We start from the raw sequence: 20,914 nt of genomic DNA on the forward strand, positions 1-20,914 counted from the left end.
ATGTGAAAGGGAAAAGGGGATGGATGGACTTTTTTGGGTTTTGCCCCCCTCTCTTCATTTGTTCAGGGAAGGTGCTGGAGGGCTGAGCAGGTACTGCTGCACAGCACCCATGTTCCCATATGTGTTGCTGTTGTATCACCTGCATCCCAATGCATGCTCAGCCCCTTGGGGCTGCACTGGGTGGCAAGTGCTTAGGCTGCCAAGGTGAAGCAATCCCCTTGCTCCCGTTGTCTTCCTGTCCATCCCACCTTGAGCCAGGGCAGTAGGGCTTTTGCTAGGCCTTTGTCACTGGCCATGCCTGTCTGTCTGAGCAATCCTCAACTGCTGAGCATTTTATTGAACAGGAGCGACGAGCGCCTCCCCCACCCCAAGATAGACCCAGCTGCACTGCCTGTGCCCTTCAGGGCTGGGTGCTTGTGTCCCCCAGCACCTGGGGCTCCTGCTCCAGCCTTGACTTACTCTCCAGCTCTGTCAGGCTGTCTGGCTCCCTGAGCTGGTCCTCATGGATGGAGACAGCTCTGCGGCTGGTCCCGCTCAGTGCAGCCAGCCGTGGCGTCAGGCGATTGTCTGGAAAAGCCGGGGGAAGTTGCTGGCCGGGGAGACAGTCTTTGCCACAGGCATGTCCTGCGACACCTCAGCCTCCCCAGCAGCCCCGTCATCATGCCCTGTGTGCCCAAGCTGTGAGAGCCTAGGGGCACATCAGGACTGGGCAGAGAAGGGAGCCAGCATTTTTAGGTTTTGTAGCCCATTTTCTCCCTAGGGGAGGATGGCTCAAGGCTCAGTTCTCGGCTGGCCTTTGTTCCCAAACAGCACTGGCTGCCCTTACCATGAATAGGCTGGTCCCTCTTTAGGGCCGTTTCTGCAGCTTGTGTGCCCATACCTTCTGCATCAGGGGGTGCTGGCAGGCTCAGTGGGATGGTGCTGGTGCCTGGCTCCCCACAGTGGCTGACTCTCCGCAGCAGCGCTGTTGGCGTGCTCCTCCCAAGCCGTGGCAGGCTGCTGCTCCAACCCTCCCGGCCTGTCAGCTCTGGCTGCCCACTCTGCTCGGGGATGGGGAGGGAGCTCCGGGGCAGATCTGAGCTCTTCCCCTTCAGCTCTGAGTTCAGCTGCTTCCCCAGGGCTTTCCAGGCTGGCCTGGGAGCAGCAGGGCCTATGCCGGGCTCCACCATGTTGTCTGGGCTGCTCCGTAAGGATGTGTCTGTGGGAAAGGCAGGGCAGAGCCGTGGATATCCCGCATGTAGGGTTTCCCCCCCTGAGTCTGGCAGCTCTAGGGTGCTGGGTCTCAGCCTGCACCCACCCACGGGACACAGGGCGTGAGTGGGCTTTTGGTTCCCATGGCCAGCAGCAGGGCAGACAGCTTGGGCTGATGTCTCCATCCATGTATGTAACCGAGGGAGAATGACTGGATTTCATTCTGCTATGGCCAGATCAGGGTTGGGCACCCATGGGTGCAAGGCACCCTCCTAGTGGTGGGACCCTGAGCAGGGTGTCTGTGTCCCCTGGCTGGTGCAGTGGTGCATGTTGACTCCCATGCTCTGGCCCCCATACAGTGCTGTTGGATGCCAATGGTGGGGAAAGACTTAACTCCTCCCCTGGCTAGTCCTCTGCCGCTGGGAGCTGGTGCGCTTCCCCCTGCGCCCACAGCTCACCTACCTGTGGACATGGAGTGTGTGCGCACCTTCAGGGAGGGGGGTGGCGAGTCTGCAGAGCTGTCCACAATGTCTCCTGCAAGCACAGGTCATTGGTCACCATCAGTGCGCTGAGTGGGTCACCCCCATGCTACCAGCACCCAGTGAGGTGATTAAGCCACAGGGTGAAGCAGCCCTGAGTGGAACTGATGATGCTCGGCCCAGTTCCTGCTAGCAGTGTGCCACAGGACATGGGGGCTGGCCCTGCTGCGGGACATGCATCTGGGAGCCCAAGGGGTCCTAAGGATGCCCAGCTGTGCCACCCTTGGGTCAGGGCCAGGGCTGAGGGAAGCGGGGGGCAGGACGCAGCACCTCACCATCTGAACCGGCTTTCTTGATCTCGCTGTCTTTGTTCTGCAAGAGAAAGAAATCTGGTGAGGTGGAGCTGGGATGGCAGTGCCAGGGCAGATAGACCTGTGACCAGCAGTGTGCTGCCAGGACTTGAGGGGGGGAGTGTGCAGAGGGTGGGTGCATGCTGGTGAAGAAGGTACAGATGGCCAGACACCCTGTGCTGTCCATGCGCTGCTCCCTTTGCAGAGGGTTAGGTGACAGGACAGAGGCTGCAGGCAGTGGTGGCACAGGCCTGTATGATGTCAGGTCTGGCCTGGGCAGGGAAGTGACACTGGGGCCTGGGTCACCTTGTCCCATGGGCCACCATCTCCACCTCCCTGGGTGCAGGATATGTCCCTAAAGAAGAGCTGATCCCACCTGCTGCTTCTTGCCCTCAGCGGCCAGGCCCTTTGTGACACCCATGCGGTGGAGCATGATGTGCACACGTTGCTCGAAGGAACTGGGCAGCTCCCCATCACTCTTCTCCAGGTGCCTCTTCTGCAGGAAAGACACAGCTATGCCAGAACGTGTGGTGAGGGAGGCAGCACCCCTCACAGGACCAGCAGCACCTATCTGATTGCCTGCCAAGTGCGCAGTCCCCCAGCCCCAGGTGTGCCCTGTGGTTACTGAGGCAAGGGCACAACCCGGCAGGGTCTGTGCTGATGTCAGGCTCCCCAGTCATTGCTCGAGGATCCCCACATCCCTGTGGTGTCCAGCCTGCTCTCCTCTCCCTCTCAGCTATGGGTGGGCTGCAGCCCCGTGCCCTCGCTCTGTCCCACAGGCCCTGATGGCATGCAGTCCTGGCACCGTCAGCATCCTCGGAGGCAGCAGCACCCAACAGCCAAGCCAGTGACAGAATCAGTCAGGGTGGCTTGTCGGGGCCTGCCATGGCAGTGCTTACCTTGTCGTGCCTGACCCCGAGTGCGTCCTCATCCTCCCCGGACAGCAATATGAGTGACTGGGACTTGCCCTCCCGTGAGTACTTGGGCCTGATCCTGCGGGCAGAGTTGGGAGTCTGGCTGTGCTCAGGCTCTGCCCCGGACTCGGCAGCGAGGCCCCCCTCCTCGGACTTGCTCAGTGGCTCTCCTGCCTTGCTGGGGGTCCGTAAAATGTCACTGAGCACCGACCGTCTGCTTTTAGAGGCTGTGACGCTGCCCTCAGGCTCCTTCTCGCACCTTGAGCCCCGGCTGGACTTGGGCTTCTTGAATGCAAAAAAGTTCCCAATTTTCTTCTTGAGGGTGCGAGAGCTGGAGGATGCCAGAAGGGCTGATCCAGGGCAGGTCTCCAGTGCCGTGGGGCTGGGGAGAGATGAGGCATTGGGAAACATTAGGCCATGGCTGCCAAGGGGCTGTGTTTGACCCAGGGACCCCGTACCAGCCCTGGATGCTAGACTCAGCCAGCTCTTTGCAGAGCTGAGGAGGCTCTCACAGCATGGTCCATCCAGACCCTGGTGGATCATTCCCTCCTCGCTATGGGACAGACTCTCCCACAGTCCTTGTACAACCGCCCCCCACCAAAGCTTGTGGAAACAGGGCCCTGCCAGCATCCCGCACCCCACAAGTGCCCTCACAATGTCCTCCTGCCAGTTTGCCCTTGAAAATACTCTCTGAGGGCAAGCGGAGCTCTGCCCCACCAGGTGCCTGGGGTAAGAGGTGCTGTTTTCCCAAGCACCCCTTTAGCGTTTGGCCTGGACCTTGAGCCAGCAATGTTTGCATGGTGGTCCAGGTTGCAGGTAGTGGTAGTCTGCAGAAACATGGTGCACCACGACAGCAGGACAGGAGCATGCTGGGGATGGCAGCTGCTGGGCCAGTGCAACTGTGGCTGTGGGGGCTGTGGGCACCCCCCCTTCACTTACGGCAGCTCCTCTGTGATGAGCTTCTTGGAGAAAAAGTCCTCAAGGCCCTCGTCCACACGGGTGATGCTCCTGTCCTCACTGTTCTCACAGGCCACGGGCTGCACCTGCAAGCAAGCACAGCCATCATCTGGGCGCAGGCCTGAGCAGCAGGGCAGGCAGCAGTGGGTGCATCTCCCCTACCCACCACCTCCCGGGAGGTCACACAGGCAGGCAAAAATATACACGTGTGAATACACACCATACATGCATGTGCACACACGCCTCATGTACAGGCACATCCTGGCCCATGCATGTGCACATGCAGACCCATCTGCCATGCCAGGAGGAAGCTTGTGGATGCCAGCACAGGAAAGGGCCTGGAAACCCTTTGGGCTGGAGGGGCTGGCACCCCTATAGGCCAGGACATCCCCTTCCCTGTTCCATGCATTCAGCCTTAAAGCCAAATCAGGAAGTTATCAGGCTGTGACCCAGGCAGGATCCCATGATGACTTGGTGTGTCGCCATTTTGTCAGGACCACTAGATCTCCCCAGCTTCCTTCCTTTCACCCTGCCTGAACAGCCACTGCAATTCTCCTGCTGTGGCCTGCTTGGCTCGGCATTGCCCTCCTCAGCTGCATCATGCCAGGACCCCTGCTGTGGGGCACTGCCGCATGCTGGGCACTCGTGCTCCTGCTCAGCACTGTGGAGAAGGTCTGGTGCCCATGTGCTCTCTGTCTCTCTACATGTAAGTGCCTCTGTTGCAGGATGACCATGTGGCTCCGTAGTACGTCTCCGACCCTCCTTGGGGACACGTTGTGGCAAATTCTGCCTTTGCTGACCTTGTGGGCCCTGAGTATCACCAAGGACAGCCCTGGCCTGATGTCAGAAGCAACTCTTGCAAATGCTCTCCTACAGCTGGGTCAATCCTTTGATCCTGCTGTTCCAGACTCCAGCCTCATGTGGAGAGGAAGACTTTGGCAGGAACATTTCCTTGCTTTGAGAACCAAGGAACGGACACTTACGCTCCCTGCTCCTGATGGAGCAGGCAGCTAGAGGCCTAGGAGGGAACTGCTCTGCAGTCAGCCCTCAGGGCAGTGCAGGCTGCATCCATCCATCCATCCACACCACCAGGAGGCAGGGGTAAAGGCCAGGACATGTGGCTCCTCGGAAGGGGTGACCAGACTTTAGGAGAGAAGCTGGGCTCTTCTCCTGCGCATCATGAGATAACCTCACTCTTCCATGGAGCAGGAGCCGTGGATGCTGACTGCAGGCATCAAGGTGCTGCACTTTTAGGTCTGGTGAGCCCCCACCCAAGGGAGCTTGTGCTCAACAATCCATGAGGAAGAGGCAAGGCAGCACCCCATGGGGTGTCCTGCACAGCCTAGGCCTGCCTGCGAGTCATGCAGCTGGGCACTCAGTGCTTATTTCATGTCCTGACATCTGCACATAGAGCCTGGTGCTCATCCTCACTGGTTTTCCATGTTGAGTCCAACTCCATCCAACTTGAAGCACTGCTGTGGTCCAGACAAAGGTCAACTACTCTTGCACCCAGGCAGCAAAACACTCCATGCTATGGCCAGGCCTTCTTTAGAACTGTGGCACCTGCCAAGCCCTGGCACAGGGCACGGTACCGGTGGCTTCCCATTGACAAGAGGAAGGCACTTCTCTGTCAGTGGCATTTCAATCCATAATGACTTTTCATTACAGCTGGATTTATGCCTCTCAGGATCCGTTCCAGCAGTACAATATCTGCTTTACCTGTCACATTGCATCCATCAAAGCCTGCCCTCGCCAAACATGCAGACAATATTCGGCAGTGAGTGTGCCTATCCAGAGTGGATTGATGGAGCAGGTAGGCAGGGGCCTGTCTCAGCCTTTCATTTCTCCTTTGATAACAGTGGCAGTGCCATGCCCCAGTGGGACTCTTGGGCTGGCCGGCATGCAGTCTCTCAGGTGCAGAGAGATGTGCCAAAGTGACGGCCCTGAGGTTCTGCCCAGCCCTCGCCAGCCTGTGCCAGGGTAAAACAGTCCTTGCTGCTTCTCCAGTCTCATTGGCCACGAGGCAGCAGTGCTCTGACCTCAGGGCCTGACCAGGGCGAGCATCACCATGGACATGCACGCCAGGCCCTTCTAGCAGATGGCAGGAGCCAGCTGTGACGTGGTGGCAGGGAGAAAAGGAATAAGCTGGGCCCCCACTTGCTTTGGGCATGGGGGAGACTGCCCCTCCAGGCCCTTCCAATGGCAGGTGAAGGAGCAGAGACTGCTTAAACAGCAGCCAAAATGCCTCCAGCCTTTTCAAAGCACCCCACCACAGCACGCGTTGATCCCCCTCCAGCCCCTGCCTCAGCACCACCCATCTCTCCCAGGCATGGTCTCCTCTGTGGATCCTGGTCCAACTGCATCCAAAAGTTACTTTTCGCTTCCAAAGCAGTCTGAGGCACTGCAAACACATCCAGCAGGTTGTGAGCATCACTACCTGTACACTCATATTACAGCTGTGGGAAAGCTCAGGGGTTAAATCCAGCCATGCCAAGGCCATCAGAGCCCCGGAGCCAATCCTCCTCTAACAGCTTCAGCGATTTGTATAGTTCTGCCAAGGGCCACGATAGCTGCATTCACATTTCACTGCCGGTGCTTTGGGGCTGATCCGGAAAAGGATTTTTGAATCTTGGGAGAAAATTCAGCACAGATGGACAGAGGGAGATGGAGACATTCACAAACAGATCAGCCCTCTGCACACAAACTATGTTTTTTTTCTGCTTGTATCTCAGATCCTACAGTTCTGCAGCATGTCAAATTCATCAGGAGGAAAAGGAAAGACTCCCCCGGCCTCCCAAAACCACTGCCTATCCTCCCAGCTCCCCCCAACTCCAAGGTGCACACAGCAGCAGCTGGAGTGCAGTATCATAAATCAGCTGCACTCTGCACATCTCATATTCCTGCCTTGCAATAAATGCTGACTAAGATAATTCATCCTGTTGAGGGGGGGGAAAAACAAACACAAACCAACCCTCCCCCCACCCCGCAACCTGCCTAGTTGGAAAAACAAAACAAGTCTTACATTTGGCTTGCTTGGAGGCTGCTTGTGCCTGCGGTTGGGCCGGGGCCTAGCTTTGGTGCAATGCTCCAGTTTCTCCCCTTCGGTCGGTAGGTCCATAAGGGATTCGGTGGATGCGGGCTGCATGCAAGGGAGCAAGCCGCTCGCAGGCTCAGCATCCTTTGTGGAGGCAGGGCGTGCCTTCGGCGCGGCGGGGCTGAGTGACAGCGGCGCCCGGTGCGCTCGGAGCCCGCTTGCGTCCCTGCTTGCCTGCAGCTCCAGCTCCGAGAGACCTGCGAGGGCGAGAAGCCCAGGCTGTGAACGGGCCCTGGGCCGGTGCCTTGGCTAAGCCTCGGCGCGGCCCCTGCGCAGACCTCCCTGCCGCGGCAGCCTTAGCCCCCTTGCAGCGATGCGGAGGTTTAGTGGCGCTACGCGGCGCGCTCGCTGCACCACGCGAAGGGGAGGGGAGTGGAGCCGGGCGGCTGCTCCACGGTTCGTGCGAATGCTGCTGACGGCGGGGAGAGCTTGCGCGTCAGCCTTGGGCAACAGCTTTGCAGCTCATTCGGGGCCAGATCTTGCTGTTCTCGCAACATAGCAAGGTCTCCAGGAGGTTTTTTGCACACAGCTGGCAAGGCTGAGTGTGTGGGATGCTGTGGGGGAGTGACGCAAGTCCCCTACAGACAAGTCCAAAGACGGAGCCCAAACCCCTCACAGGCCTACACCGAGGCAGTGGGAGAGCAGCACGGGCTATGCCAGGCCTAGCCCAGCTTGCAGAAGGACTATGAGCTACCAAAGGTGCGCTTGGTTTCGTACCACACATAGCACAGCAGAGCCCCAACACACCAGACTGAGGGCAACCATCAGCACTTCAGGAAGACAGATCAATGTGCAGCCAGGGATTTGGCCTGGGACTGTCCCCACCTCACATGCACTGCCTGAGCCATCACCTGCCCAGCAGACGGCTTCTCAGGCTGTTTGGTTACACTGATTACATGTAACCTGGCAGGGGGGGATGAGGACACGGCCAGGCTCAGTGGATGTCAGGGGTCCTCTGCATCCAGGGCAGGCACATGGATATCTGGATGTGAGGCACTCAGGTCTAGTATGAACGCTGCTTCTGCTCAAGCCTCAGATCCCAATGCCAAACAAGCATCACTGCCAAAGTCCCGAAAGAGAAAAGTCACCAAAAAGCTGGCCATTTTCCTTGGGCCTCCCCAGATCCTGCTCCAGGCGTCCCCAGCCAGCCCGTGCACGCAGGGCTTTGTGGGATAAAACCAGCTGCAGAAAAGCCCAGGACAACTCAGCACTGCTCCCTCTGGGCAGCCTCCCTGCAGGTTTGCAGCCCTAGGAACAGTCTCAGGCAAACCCTCCTCTGCCATGTTGGGATCCTGAGGACTTACATCACAGCCCCTGGATGTTTTGGGTGGCTCAGCAATGCTCAGTCCTCAGGAGTGGTCTCCAACATGGTGCAGGGAGATGGCCCTACTAGAGGCATGCTGCTCTGAAGCCTCAGAGTCAGCCACAAACTTTCCATCCTTTCCTGAGGCAGCAGGATATCTGGATCCCGTCCAGCTCAAAACCCAGGGCAAAAAAGGCCAGCCCTTCCCCACATCGCTGTCAGCAGAGTGCCTGATGCGGGGCCTGCTGGCACTGGAAGTCTGCTCTCAGCTCCCCAGGGTCTGTAGCACCGTTGCAAAGGCCCTGCGCGGCAGCCCCCGAACGAATAGCATGCACCCCTGGTGTGAGGTGTGAACCCCCTGCCACTGCGATGCCCTGACAGTAAGGAAATGGCACGCAAGCAGCTTGCTGTTCCAGACCATAATGGATGAACACCAAACCAGGACACAGAAGCAGAGACAACTGTGCGGCAGCCTTACTTCTCATGGTTGGCGTGGGCCGAATGCTCCTGAAATGCTTGTTTTTCCTCCGTAGAGCCATCTTGTACTGCAGAGAGAGAAGGAGAAAGAGCCTGCTCGCAAATCCAGCAATGCTCTCGCTGCCCAGCCACCAACAGGACGGAGGTAGACAGAGGCCACCATGGATGAGCACTGTCTGGGAACTACCCACAGCCTTGACGCTGGCTACCTTTGCACTGGAAAGCTGGCTGCAGTGAGCAGTGTCCTGCCTTCCCCGTGGCAGCCAGACCCATCCATCTTTGGTCCTGTGCCTGTTGCAACCCCTCTGATGCCTCTAAATCCCCAGGGCTGCATCCCCTCTTCTTGGTCCAGTTCATCTTCAGCACCTAACTAAACTATCCTAGGTGCTGACCCTGCTGAATCAGATGGTTTTCCAGCCATTTTCCCAGTGATGTGTGTGGGATGCTAGATCTGGAGGCAAAAAGCTGTTTGGAGAGCCTGTGTGAGGCCCTGAGACAGTGCCAGGGCACAGTGGGGCACAACTACTGTGGCTGGGGGTGCCAGTAAGACAGGCAGAGCTGGCGGCAGCTCTCAGCAAGCAGGCTGGCAGCACAGGCAGGCAGGCTAATGGACCCGTTTCTTGGCCGGGCTAATTGCCTTAGTGCTGACCTGGCCTTAAGCTGGCACAGGTGTCTGGGGGAGCTGTGCGTGCTGTGCAAACCGGCTCAAGCCCAGAGAGGCTGGTGTCTAAGTACAGCTCTCTAACTAGTTTCAGCCGGCAAGGTGAATAAAAGGCCTATAGTGTGGGTATCATGTAGCGGCGGGCTTGGGTCCTCCAGCCACCGCCTGCCGTCAGGCCTGATGGCTCCTGATGTCACTGACCCCTCCGGTAGCCCAGACACCAGCACAGCACAGCCGAGCAGGGAGCTGAGCCCTACCTCTTCCGCAGCAAAGCCTTTCTCAGCTATATCCAGAGGATTTCTGCCCCTCATTGGCACGGCGGCATCATCTTCAACAGACTCCAGCTGCAGTGATGGGAGGTCCAGCCCGTGCTTGGGAAGGCTCTCTGCCTAAAATCATGAGGAAGTGCTTAAATCATTCCCTTGGCTGAAGTGCACTCGGCCGCCCTGTGCACGCTGTGCTACTCTGCTCCATTCCTGTGCCTGGGATTTGTGAGCGGATTTAGGGCTGATTGATTAGCCAGCTGCCAGCCCTGGCTGTGCCCTGGTGCAGCTGCCCTGCTCCTGCCTCATCCAGAGAGCTCTGGGACATTGGCGGCTTCCTCCCGGCTTCCTCCTGGCACCCCTCTGCCAACATTTCCTGCCATGGGGCAGCTCCTGGACCTCACTCTGGGGTGGTGAGGAGCTGTACAGGGTTAATTCTGCCATGACAACCGTGGGAGAGGATTACCTGGGAGGAAAAGCAGCCTGAGTGGAAATTGTCCTGCTTTCCGGACAGCAAATCTGCAGTCACTGTGTTGGCTGGTGCCTGGGCAACACCAGCATACTCAGACACCCACCCCACATCCCCATCACGACCCACAAAGGCTGGCACCCTCTGGCACTCACCAGCTTGCACTGGGCAACAGTCAGGTCTCCCAGCACAGCATCCACAATGCAGTCAGCCACAGCCGCTGTGACAGACAGCTTGATTTCACTGGGACCAGAGAGAGGGATGTCAGAGCTAGCACGGACAAAGCAGCCCTGCCTCAGCCCAGCAAGGGTGGCCAGCATAGGTGTCTTCATTTTCAGTGAGAGACGTGTGGGTAAGGAGAGATTGAGCTGGGTAGCCATAGGCCCCCCCAAGCCTTGGGCCTGGCTCTGCCAGGAGCTGAGAGGGCACAGGTGACCCTGGAGTGCAATCTCTTTGCAGAGCCCTGCTGGGGAACTGGAGGCTCAGCCAGGGGACGGCCGTGCTGCTGGAGACATGTCAAGGAGGACGTGCCCAGGCAACTTGCTGGCCAGACATGTGCACCCATCCCTGCTCCCCATGCAGGGAGTAGGACCTGGAGCAGGTGCTGGCCGTGCCCTGGCAGGGACCGAGGATGCCAAGCACCTCCCCTCCAATGCTCAGGACTCCCCTTTCTCAGCAGTGAGAATGTGTCTAAATGAACATCACCTCTCACTCCCCCCTGACCCAGGACTTTCCAGCTCCCCAGGGACTCGTGGCAGTAGGTCTGAGCTCGATCAAGTTGGGAAGTGAAGCCAAAGCAGCAGCCAGGTCCCTCTGCCCCACACTCTCCCTGGCAGCACAGCCACGTGGGGTGGCTCTGACCTGGAGCTGCCCCATGGGAGAGAGGCAGCTGTGCAGCAGCCCCTCAAATGTACAGCTGAGCAAAAAAGGAAAAAGTCATGTCACCCACTTTAGCTTGCTGAAGACATCGGTGACCATCTGGTCCAGGACGGAACTGAGGTTGAGGTGGTCCTGGAGGTAGATGCGCTCTGACATTGCATTGACCAGCTGGTCCCTGACTCCTCTCTTCTGTACCATGGCCGGGCACAGGCTGTGCACTGTGTCCAGCACTGCCTGCATGATTGCCTGTGGCAGACCCAGAAGTTAGGGGGAGGAAAAGGGAATTTTCTGCATTTTTTCTATCAGAATTCAATGTTTTCCTATTTGTCTCAGGAGCTGTTGTGTACAGGGGGGACCTGGGTGATGGAGGTGATGGAAGGGGTGCAGTACATGCACTACTGGAGCACACTGTGTGTCAGGCTCAGAGCAGCTGGCATCCCTTTGGCAGGGCAGTCCCTGCATCTGGGGCTTCAGGACTGAGGCTGACAAGCGTCCCATGCCACTGGTGGCTCCCTGCTTGCTGCAGCAGCTCCCAGCAGGCACCCACCTGGATTTCCCGGCCGCAGGCCTGTGATGCTTCCTCTGTGAGACATTCCATCTTATGCTGCAGCTTGCCATTCTGGTATGGAGTGTTTCCTGCTTCATACAACAGAGGCAAAATCTGCAAGGGGAGGAGAGAAAGTGTGGATCAGCCCATAGCAAATTTTCTGTACTCTGCTTGGCCATGTATGGCAAGCACAGTCCTGGTCCATTGGCCCTCCTTCTCCTGTTGTGCCCAGCCAATCTGCTCTCTCACTGTCTATCTTTTCCTATCCCTTCCGGCACCTCTGCAACATCAGCACTGTCTTCTTAAGTTAAATCTCACTAGAGGCCTTCCGTAAACCAGGAAGCTGATGAGCAACCTCTTTCTCACTCTGTTGCAGGGATGCGTACTCATCATGCACAACCATTTGTCCCCAAGATTTGGAAAACAGCACCAGGTCCCTGCAGAGCATCCTCACCATGGTATAGCCTCCAGGTGCTACCAGAAGACTTGGCCTCTCCCCGTCTGCAGTAGCATCCCCCACCCTGTAAGGTCCCACTTTCTGTAAGTTGTAAAGTCAGTGCCAGCCCCTTGCAAGCAAGCTGTTGTGATGGTCTGTATCTGAAGCAGTTCTGTCCCCGAAACACCCAATGCAAATCCTTTCTGGTACAGCCTCAAGGAAATTCTGTCCCCCAGCTGCTCCCTGCATCTCCAGTCTCTCACAAACTGCTCATAGGTTTGTGCAAATTTTCCCTCACACTGGGATGGAGAGATGCAGTGTGTCACTTGGGAAAGCCCAGTGGGGCAAGGGAGGCACCATGGCTTTTGGCCTTGCCGGCTCATATAGAGACAATTGCCACACAGGGACAAGGACATAGTGCCAGGCTTGGGATGGGGGCACAGGCTCAGGTGTGTGGAGGGAATCATACCTCTCCCCTGCAACAGCAGTTGATGAGATGGTAAGTGATAACACTAAGGAGGAAGATGCCCATCAGCTGTATTAAACAGTAACCAGGGGGTTGCCAAGAGACTTCAGAAAAAAAAAAAAAGTGGCAGCTTGAAAAGAAGTATAGAAGAAGAAGGAGAATGTGTAATCGGGAGAGAGAAATAGGAACAGCGGCAGTCCAACAGAATCTAACACTGCCAGGAGTGGCCCCACCAACATCACAGACTGGTGGAACATTCTCCCCATCACGTTGTGGGAGGCTGCATCCAGCCAATGGGGCTGAGGGTATGGGGATCCCCAAGGAGGGATCTGGTCTGGGGGAAGGGGGGGGGGTATCATCAGTGTGGGCATCAGAAGATTGTAAGGAGCAGCACAAGCGGGCCCAAAGTCAGAGCATCCACAACTCCCAAAGGAGGGTGGTGCAACAGGTGACTTTCCTGCCCGAAGAGGGGGGTGCGGTTGTAACCCACAGTTCCTGGGGGGGGGGGGGTGCACACAACTGTGTGTATCTGCGTGTATGTGGATTAGAACATTTTGGGATTTGTTATAGAAGGGGTTTCAAAAATTTGCAGCTCTTTTTTAACATTTTATAAGTGTTTAGTAATGTGATGTATATCTGTTGCACTGATGATACCAATCTTGAAAATTCATTGCTTGCTAGTTAAATATGCCATTAATAAATCAAAAAACTGCTTTGATCTTGGATTTAAGCCCCATGAGTTGAGCGTTTTTTTTCCCCACGGCAGAAAGGCAAGGCAGAGGGAAGGTGACCCCAGTTTTCCTGGAGTGCAGCAGACTTACACTGACAGAAAGGTTGGCATTCCTGATGGCTTCCTCTGCAAAGAGGATGTCGGCCTCCACCTCCCTGCCAAGGCAGGAACTCAGGATGTCAACATGCTTCTGCACGCTGAGGCAGATTTCGTTCACCATCTGGAGCACAGAGGAGATGCTGTCATGCACCGATGCCTGAGCAGTACTGCAAGTCTCTGTCCTCTCTGTGATTTCCCAGGAGAAGGACACATGGGTGCTGCCCAGCTGGGCAGTAGGAGCACATGCAGGTAACTGTCCACAAGGTCTTCCCCGCCTAGTGACCAGGGATGCTGGACAGCAGGGATTTTCTTGCAAGCATGTGTTGAGCACATGAAGATGGCAGCATACTGTGCAGGGGAGGATGAGCAGTGAGATATCTCAACACCCATCTGTGCAAAGCACAAGGATGAAGCCAGGATGGTTCCCTGGGTATCTCAGCTGCATTTCTTCCTGCCCAGCCCTGCTCTCTTCTTCATGGCCCTCTCTGTCTTGGGCTCAGAAAAAGCGAAAAGGGGTCTGTGCTGCTTGCAAGAGTCAGCGTGAGCTGGCCAGAGGTCTGCTTTGATGGCCTGCATTAGCCAAGATTACTCATGCTGGAGCAGAGCAGCTGACTGTACAGCCGGACGTGGCAGTTTCATGTACTTGCCTGTTCAGAAGAGGTGGTCAGGATGCCCTGCTGCAGCCGGAAGGTTTGTGTGGGCAGCGTGCGCCGCATTTGGTTCCTTGTCAGGCAGGACTGGATCTGCAGCATGTAAATAGCCCCGTGAGGAAGCATCTTTTGCATCCCAGCCCAGGTCTCCCAGACCCCGGACCCACCTTGTGCACTGCCTCCTCTGTTTTCTCAGGATTGCTCCGATATGCCTGCACCACATCATTCATTGGCAGGGGCATAGACTTCAGGGTGTAGTTCCTGTGAGGCAATGGCACAGGTGAGCAGCGGGACAGTGGCATTGCCAGCACCTTTACTGCAGGCAAGCATCTACATGGCATCTCCTGCCTTGCAGTGGCAGAGACCCTGGCACATCAGTCTCATGGTTTTAGCCCCGCCATGAAACATGTGCATGGGGAAAGCATTTCCCTGCTGACATAATGTAGTTTCCAGGGCTTGTGGGGATGGCTGAGCTCGAGCAGTGAGCAAACCCCCACAGGTTCACAGTGGCTGCCCATCTGCACTCTCTGGCCACTCTGACTGAAGCCCTCTCAGCTCAAACCGCTGGAGTCCATATGGTGTTGACCTCCCTGCGCATCTGGGTGGCCATGTGTCAGAGCCCACAGTGGTCTCAATAGGTGAAAAATTTTTTTCCATCTTTCGTGGACAGGAGGGAGTGGAGTGCCAGGTCCCCACAAAAAGCAACCTACACCTGAGCAGATCACACTGTGCTCACCATGGGCTGACTTTGGTATGGTTCAGAGTGAGAAAACTCTGTGCTGGGTTGGGATACAGAGCCCCGGCACTCCTGATGCAGGCTCTCAGCTCTTGTGGGTACCGCAGGTTAGGAGCAACACTTTTCCCTCTGGCTGTAAAACTTGTCCCTCCATCCTCTTAAGTGATGCATGGTGCTGGAAGGGGGAAATGTGGGCCACAGCCAGCCCTGGAGCTCTGCAGCAACAGAGATCACTAATGAAGATGATGTCAACAAGTGGGTTGCTTTGCTGGCTGCAAGGCCAGGGTCATGTAGTGACCCCACTGTGTGGAAACTCCACCAGACCCTGTTTCCAACCCGCTGGCTCTGTGTGAGATGCACTTGCTGCATTTGGTGGAAACAGTGATGGGAACATTTTTTTTTTGGGGGGGGGGGGGTGGTGATGTCCTGGTGCTAGAGTCTCTTGTGCATGGTAGTAGCAGGGCAGGACAACCAAGCTGCCCCTTCTCTACCTCTCCAAGGCTTGAGCCACCTCCAGGAGTCCATGGCCAGTTGTGTTGTTCCTGTCCCAAACTACGGTCCTGCAAAGAGGGAAGAGAGTGAAGCCCTCTCCAGACCAACACAGCAGCCCATGTCAGCTCACCAAGTGGGACACCAACCTGCTTCCCAGGCAGGGACTGATAGCTGGCATGGAGGGCGGGCATCTGGCTGCCAGGAACCAGCAGGGCCATGCCAAGCCATGCCTGTCCTGCTGGGTGCCAGGAAGCCTCAGCCAAACTGACCCCACACACCAGGAGGCAGGGAAATGGGGTTAAAAATCTTAACTTCATGATTCAAAAGCTAAACTTGTCCCCTGCAGAGAGCTGCAAAGTAGCTGGATGTCTGGAGGGCGTGCAGGGCAGGACAGCCTTACTCAGACAGGCATCACTCTGCTGGCAGGGGCAGAGGTCCCACAGAGGAACATCTCCAGCTGAGAGACGCTTCCCAACTCTCTGTCCCCTGCAGAAACCCCTGCCTTTCCTTTTCAGGCAGAATTTGGTAAAAATTGACATTTTAGGGACTGGAAACAGCTCTCTGCCATCTCTGCCTGGGGCACTGATGACAAAGCATGGATGAACAGTGACCACAAGGCTCCAGCTCCAGCATCCTGGGCTGCATGGGAGCCTGGAAAAGAGCTGGAAAGTGCTGGTGTGGCACTGCCCTGCAGGGGAAGAGATTTAACTACTCTCTTGCCCTTTACATGTCATGTGAGAGCACCAGCAGCTGGCTGGCATGAGAGTGAGATATGGTCACAGCATCCAGCTGCTCACTGGGAATGGCCGGGGTTGCAGCTGCGGTCACAAGGAGCCACAATAAGCCTCCTTCAGTGGCATCAGCATCACAACGTGGACTGTCGTGTTGAGACCACCTGGCACAATGTGGGAAGGAGGCCCACAGGGAGAGGGACACGTGGCCCCATGCTACCTGAGTTTCGTGTTGATTTGCAGGGCTTTGGCTAGCATCTTAGCACCAGTGTCTCCCATGGCATTGCCGCTGATGTCCAGAGCAATGAGGCTGGTGTTACTGCCCAGGGCACTGAGCAGGACGTTGGTTCCCAGCTTGAGGCGCGACTCAGCCACCGACAGGGACTGGAGAGCCTGGAAGGGGGAAAAGGAGGGAGAGATGTGTTTGTCGTGCCAAACTGGACAGCATCTCCAGAGCAGAGTCTGCACAGAGCCCTGGAGTCATGGCAGTTGATGAGAGGCAGGGCATAGGTGGGATGGCTGGGGCAGGTAAAGGCCGCTGGTACAGCAGGAAATACTTACACAGTCATCTTCTTGGGTGATCTGGACAATGCGGTGCAGGACATCCACCAGCCCGTCTCTGCAGGAGAGGCAGATAGTTACACATGCATCCCAGCACCACTTCCCCCAGAGCAGCATGGACAGCTGGCAAAGTTCAATCCTCCCACATTTGCCCCAAGACACCAGACACTTGTCAGCCTCCTGCCTGCTTCCTACCCACATTTCAAGAGGCTACAACCTGTCTGTGATGCCTGCATTCCAGCAAGGACTGGGTCAGGAGCAGGTGACAGTCCCCCCATGAGTCCTTGATACATTAGAGCAGGCAGGCCTCTGAGGAAAATAAGGCAATCCCTGGCATTCCCAGCCAGCCCAGGGCTCAGATGGAGAGAGAGAAGTGAGGTGGGCACGTGGTGCTAGGGCAGCCCCTGGCCTGGGGACAAAGTGCCACGGGTTTCACTTACTTGGATTTGATGTTAAAGTTTTTCCCCAAGGAGACATGCCTAATGGACTTGCTTCTGCCAATGGACAGCACCAGGGTCACCATATCAGAGTCAAAACCTGTGAGAGATGAGTGCAGTGATGAGACACCCAGTAGGATGCTCTGAGCGGTTCAGACCACCAATGCTGGACCAAGGTGGTTGTGTGTGGCCCACCAAGGATGACCCACAGAGCTGCCATGCTGCCACAGCAGGATGGCAGAGGGGCACCCCAGGCAGATCCTGAACCTTTTCCTCCTCTTCATGGCTCCCCCATGGAGGGCAAAGACCTATTCATCTGCCCCTGAGGGGGAGGGTAGAGCCAGGGGCTGTGAGGAGTCTCACCCAACAAACAAGTAGCCTCTGTGAAAGTCTTGCTTTTTGGAACTGGGGTGGCAAGGCTATGCTGAGCTGCAGGGAGCACTTATGGGGCTAAAGAGGGGCTTGCTTTCTGCTGCCTTCTCCCCTCAGCCCTCCTCCAGGAGGCACCCAGACATCCTTCCTGCAGTGGATGCCTGCACCTCCATCCCCATGGCTGCAGCTTTCCCAAGAAAATTCAGCAAGCAAAGGTTATATCCTTTCCACAGCAAAACACAGAGCATCCTCACGCTCCCACTCTGGTGAGCCCCAGAAACTGGGAAGGAGGTCAGCAGGACTCCAAAGGGCTGGCGAACCCCAGAGGCTGCAGAGGAGGTCAGCAGGTTCCCAAGGGGCTGGAACATGGCTTACAGCCCTGCTGCTGCACAGGGATCTGGGCAGGGATCTCTCACCCCATTGCTCCACTGTCCCAGAGCAAGAGGCACCCAAGACCTGCCGGGCAAAGCCCAAGAGGACAGAACTCCAAGAGGAGTTTTCTCCCAGCCCACTACCACAGACTTGTCCTTGACTGCCTCTACACACACAGAATGATGAAGCTGTGGCCAGGGGAGGGCCCTCCCTGGCATCATCATCCTCCATGCAACCAGCAGTCTCCAACATGGCAAAGAAATGGGTGGTGTGCAAAAATACTGTAAGACCTGCTTGATCTTTGCAAAACTGGTACTGCACTGGCCATGGCCAATGTTTTAGGGGCATATGTCTTTCCCTCTCCTTTTTTTAACTTTTAACTGGAGCACAATGGAGCAAATGACTGTTGTTATTAAGCGAACACTACGAAGTCTGTGGTGCTGAGGTATTAGCTGGAGGACCACTGGACTGCACACAGCTCTTACGCACTCACTGTACCTCCAGCACAGAGTTGCTGTTTGGGGAAAGGCAAAATAAAACTACATTTTGGAAAAGGTTGGCCAGAGATTTTTTTTGGAAGGCAGCAAGCTTTTGGAGCATTTGTGAGTCAGGGAAACCATGAGCTGATTTTGCACAAGTTTCTGAATGACTGCAGAACACATCAGCTTTCCTAGAGTGATCCAGCTATAGAGGCACTGAATGATCTACTGTGAGATCTTTGTGAGGCCAGTTTAAGATGTTCTAAGGACTTGCAGGTGGAATTAAAAAGGCAGCAGAACTGATGTTTGCAATAAGTAGGATTGCTCTCTTGCAGCCCTGTGGCTTCAGAGGCTGCAGCAGGATAAAGTTAGATGGGGGCAGGGAGCTGCTGTGGAGGGTTTGAAAGAGTTTCAGCCCAGACAGGGCTTTTAAACATTTTGCCTAACTGCAAAACCTGAGCTTGCAATGTTAGATTACTTTGAATTAAGTGAACTGAAGAAGTTTGTGCCAAGAGAGATGTGAAATGAGAATTACACAGATTCTGAGACAAGAGAGGACAGTGGCCAAAGAATTTGTCCCATGTCCTGTGATGAAGATGCTGTCTTCGGCTGAGGCTTGACTGGATCCATCCAGTTCCCCAGCACAGATGGAGAAGGATTGCCCCTCTCTTAGTGATAGTGGGGTACACATAAGCCCTGGCCAATGCTGGAAAAGAGCCTGGGTCATGGTTACCCGCTCTGCTTAAAGGATAGCTGCCTGAGGAGCTGAAGGCTCAGAGTACCTGCCCTGCAGCTGGGCTCCCAGAAGCTGCAGCTCCTGCACGGGCATCACCTCCAGAGTCATCCCCTGCGCCAGCCAAAGCAGCTGTGGTGCAGAGAACCCAGTCAGCTCCCCCACAGAATCACAGAACCATTGGCCTTCTTTGCCACAAAAGCACATTGCTGGTGCATGGTCAACTTATTGTCCACCAGACTCCCAGGTCCTTGTCTGCAGGGCTACTCTCCAGCTGGTCAGTCCCCAGCCGGTACTGGAACATGCGGTTATTTCTCCCTGGGTGCATTCTCTCTCCACTCCCCTTTGTTGAACTTCATGAGGTTCCTCTCTGCCTCTCTCTCCAGCCTGTCGAGGTCCCTCTGAATGGCAGCACGGCCTTCTGGTGCATCAGCCACTTCTCCCAGTTTCGAGTCAGCAGCAAACTTGCTGAGGGTGCACTCTGTCCCTTCATCTAGGTCATCAATGAGTAAGTTGAGCAGGGTTGGATCTAGTATTGACCCCTGGGGGACACTGCTAGCTACAGGCCTCCAACTAGACTTTACACCACTGATCGCAACCCTCTGAGCTCTGCCGTTCAGCCAGTTTTCAGTCCACCTCTCTGGCTGCTCATCTAGCCTGCACTTCATCAGCTTGCCTATGAGGATGTTATGGGAGACAGTGTCAAAAGCCTTGCTGAAGTCAAGGCAGACAACATCCACTGCTCTCCCCTCATCTACACAGCCGGTCAATCCATCATAGAAGGCTTTCAGGTTGCTTAAGCGTGATTTCCCCTTTGTGAAGCCATGCTGACTACTCATGATCACCTTCTTATCCTTCACAATGCTTGGAAATGGTAGTCAGGATTAGCTGCTCCATCACCTTTCCAGGGATGGAGGAGAAGCTGACTGGCCTGTAGTTCCCTCCTTCTTGCCCTTTTTGAAGACTGGAGTGACATTTGCTTTCTTCCAGTTCTCAGATACCTCTCCTGATCACCATGACCTTTCAAAGATGATTGAGAGTGGCCTTGCAATGATATCAGTCAGTTCCCTCAACACTGGTGGGTGCATCCCATCAGAGACCATGGACTTGGGTATGTCCACATTTGGTGAGATGCCCTGCACCACATGACAAAATTAGCTGGTGAGCCAAGGCATGCTTGATCTCCCCAGAGTGTTTAAAGAAACACTGGAGTAATCCCACTTGACTCTCTGTAGGCCTGGCAGCGAGCACAGAAAGAGCCAGCGCCACACAGGCCCAACACTGCCTTGGCTCCACCAAGTGTCCAGCTAACCCAGTTGCCATTTTTGAAGCCCAGCACTGACTTCTGGATACATATTTCCCCAATAATTTTGCCATTTAACTAACTGATTCTGATAAAGTGCAGGAATTAAGCTGCAGTGGGTACACGGAAAATGAGCACTCGTACATATTTTTAACATAGGACCAAAGTTGCTGATACCAACACGCTTGAAATTACAAGTGGCCAAACCTGCACATGGAGGAATGCTATGGACATGAGGGGTGAGGGTCACCATCACTGGCCAGAATTAGATGCAATGATGAAAGATGATGGAAGAGGTCTGGCGCATTAAGAGACTGCTGGACAGCAGGAAGGAGAACATTGTGGGGGAGAAGAGCACATGTAAGGCTTTCCTGTCTTGGGGAAGGCATGCAGGTTTTGTTTTTAGGGTAGATAGATAGCCAAAAAGCCCAATGAAGTGATAATTTGTCTGGGAGGAATCCACTCCAGGTGTTTGGGTACCCACATCCTTGTGAAACACTGGCATGATTTGGTTGTCCTTTTGTACTTTGCCCACCAAACCTTTTGCTTAGATGCTCGTGCAGCCTGTAGTGCTGTGGCTGCTGCTAAGGAAGGACTTTTATAGCTGATGAGCACAGTCTAATTTTGTGTTAAGCAGTGTGATCAAGATGCAGGCAAGCACAGCAGGCACAGCCCTAGTTCAGGGTGGGAGATTTCACAGCACTCTGCTGAGCCGAAGCTCTGGACACCAGGT

General features: G+C 55.7%; 1 protein-coding gene across 1 annotated transcript in view; it reads right to left on the minus strand.

Moving 5' to 3' along the window:
• Positions 1–20,914, minus strand: part of CARMIL2 (capping protein regulator and myosin 1 linker 2) — a 37,391-nt gene that overhangs the window by 1,526 nt on the left and 14,951 nt on the right. Inside the window, exons 19-38 of the mRNA XM_067302788.1 lie at positions 16,926–17,022; positions 16,486–16,543; positions 16,145–16,317; positions 15,193–15,261; positions 14,133–14,226; positions 13,963–14,058; positions 13,308–13,436; positions 11,585–11,698; positions 11,108–11,283; positions 10,314–10,401; positions 9,684–9,815; positions 8,767–8,833; positions 6,914–7,182; positions 3,874–3,977; positions 2,920–3,316; positions 2,397–2,516; positions 2,006–2,042; positions 1,654–1,725; positions 881–1,198; positions 460–567 (exon numbers count right to left, since the gene is read on the minus strand). Of these exons, the coding sequence (XP_067158889.1) occupies positions 460–567; positions 881–1,198; positions 1,654–1,725; positions 2,006–2,042; positions 2,397–2,516; positions 2,920–3,316; positions 3,874–3,977; positions 6,914–7,182; positions 8,767–8,833; positions 9,684–9,815; positions 10,314–10,401; positions 11,108–11,283; positions 11,585–11,698; positions 13,308–13,436; positions 13,963–14,058; positions 14,133–14,226; positions 15,193–15,261; positions 16,145–16,317; positions 16,486–16,543; positions 16,926–17,022 (2,718 nt within the window). The remainder of the gene's footprint in view (positions 1–459; positions 568–880; positions 1,199–1,653; positions 1,726–2,005; positions 2,043–2,396; positions 2,517–2,919; positions 3,317–3,873; positions 3,978–6,913; positions 7,183–8,766; positions 8,834–9,683; positions 9,816–10,313; positions 10,402–11,107; positions 11,284–11,584; positions 11,699–13,307; positions 13,437–13,962; positions 14,059–14,132; positions 14,227–15,192; positions 15,262–16,144; positions 16,318–16,485; positions 16,544–16,925; positions 17,023–20,914) is intronic.

Source organism: Apteryx mantelli, chromosome 10 (genome assembly GCF_036417845.1).
Source record: "Apteryx mantelli isolate bAptMan1 chromosome 10, bAptMan1.hap1, whole genome shotgun sequence".
NCBI lineage: Eukaryota > Metazoa > Chordata > Aves > Apterygiformes > Apterygidae > Apteryx > Apteryx mantelli.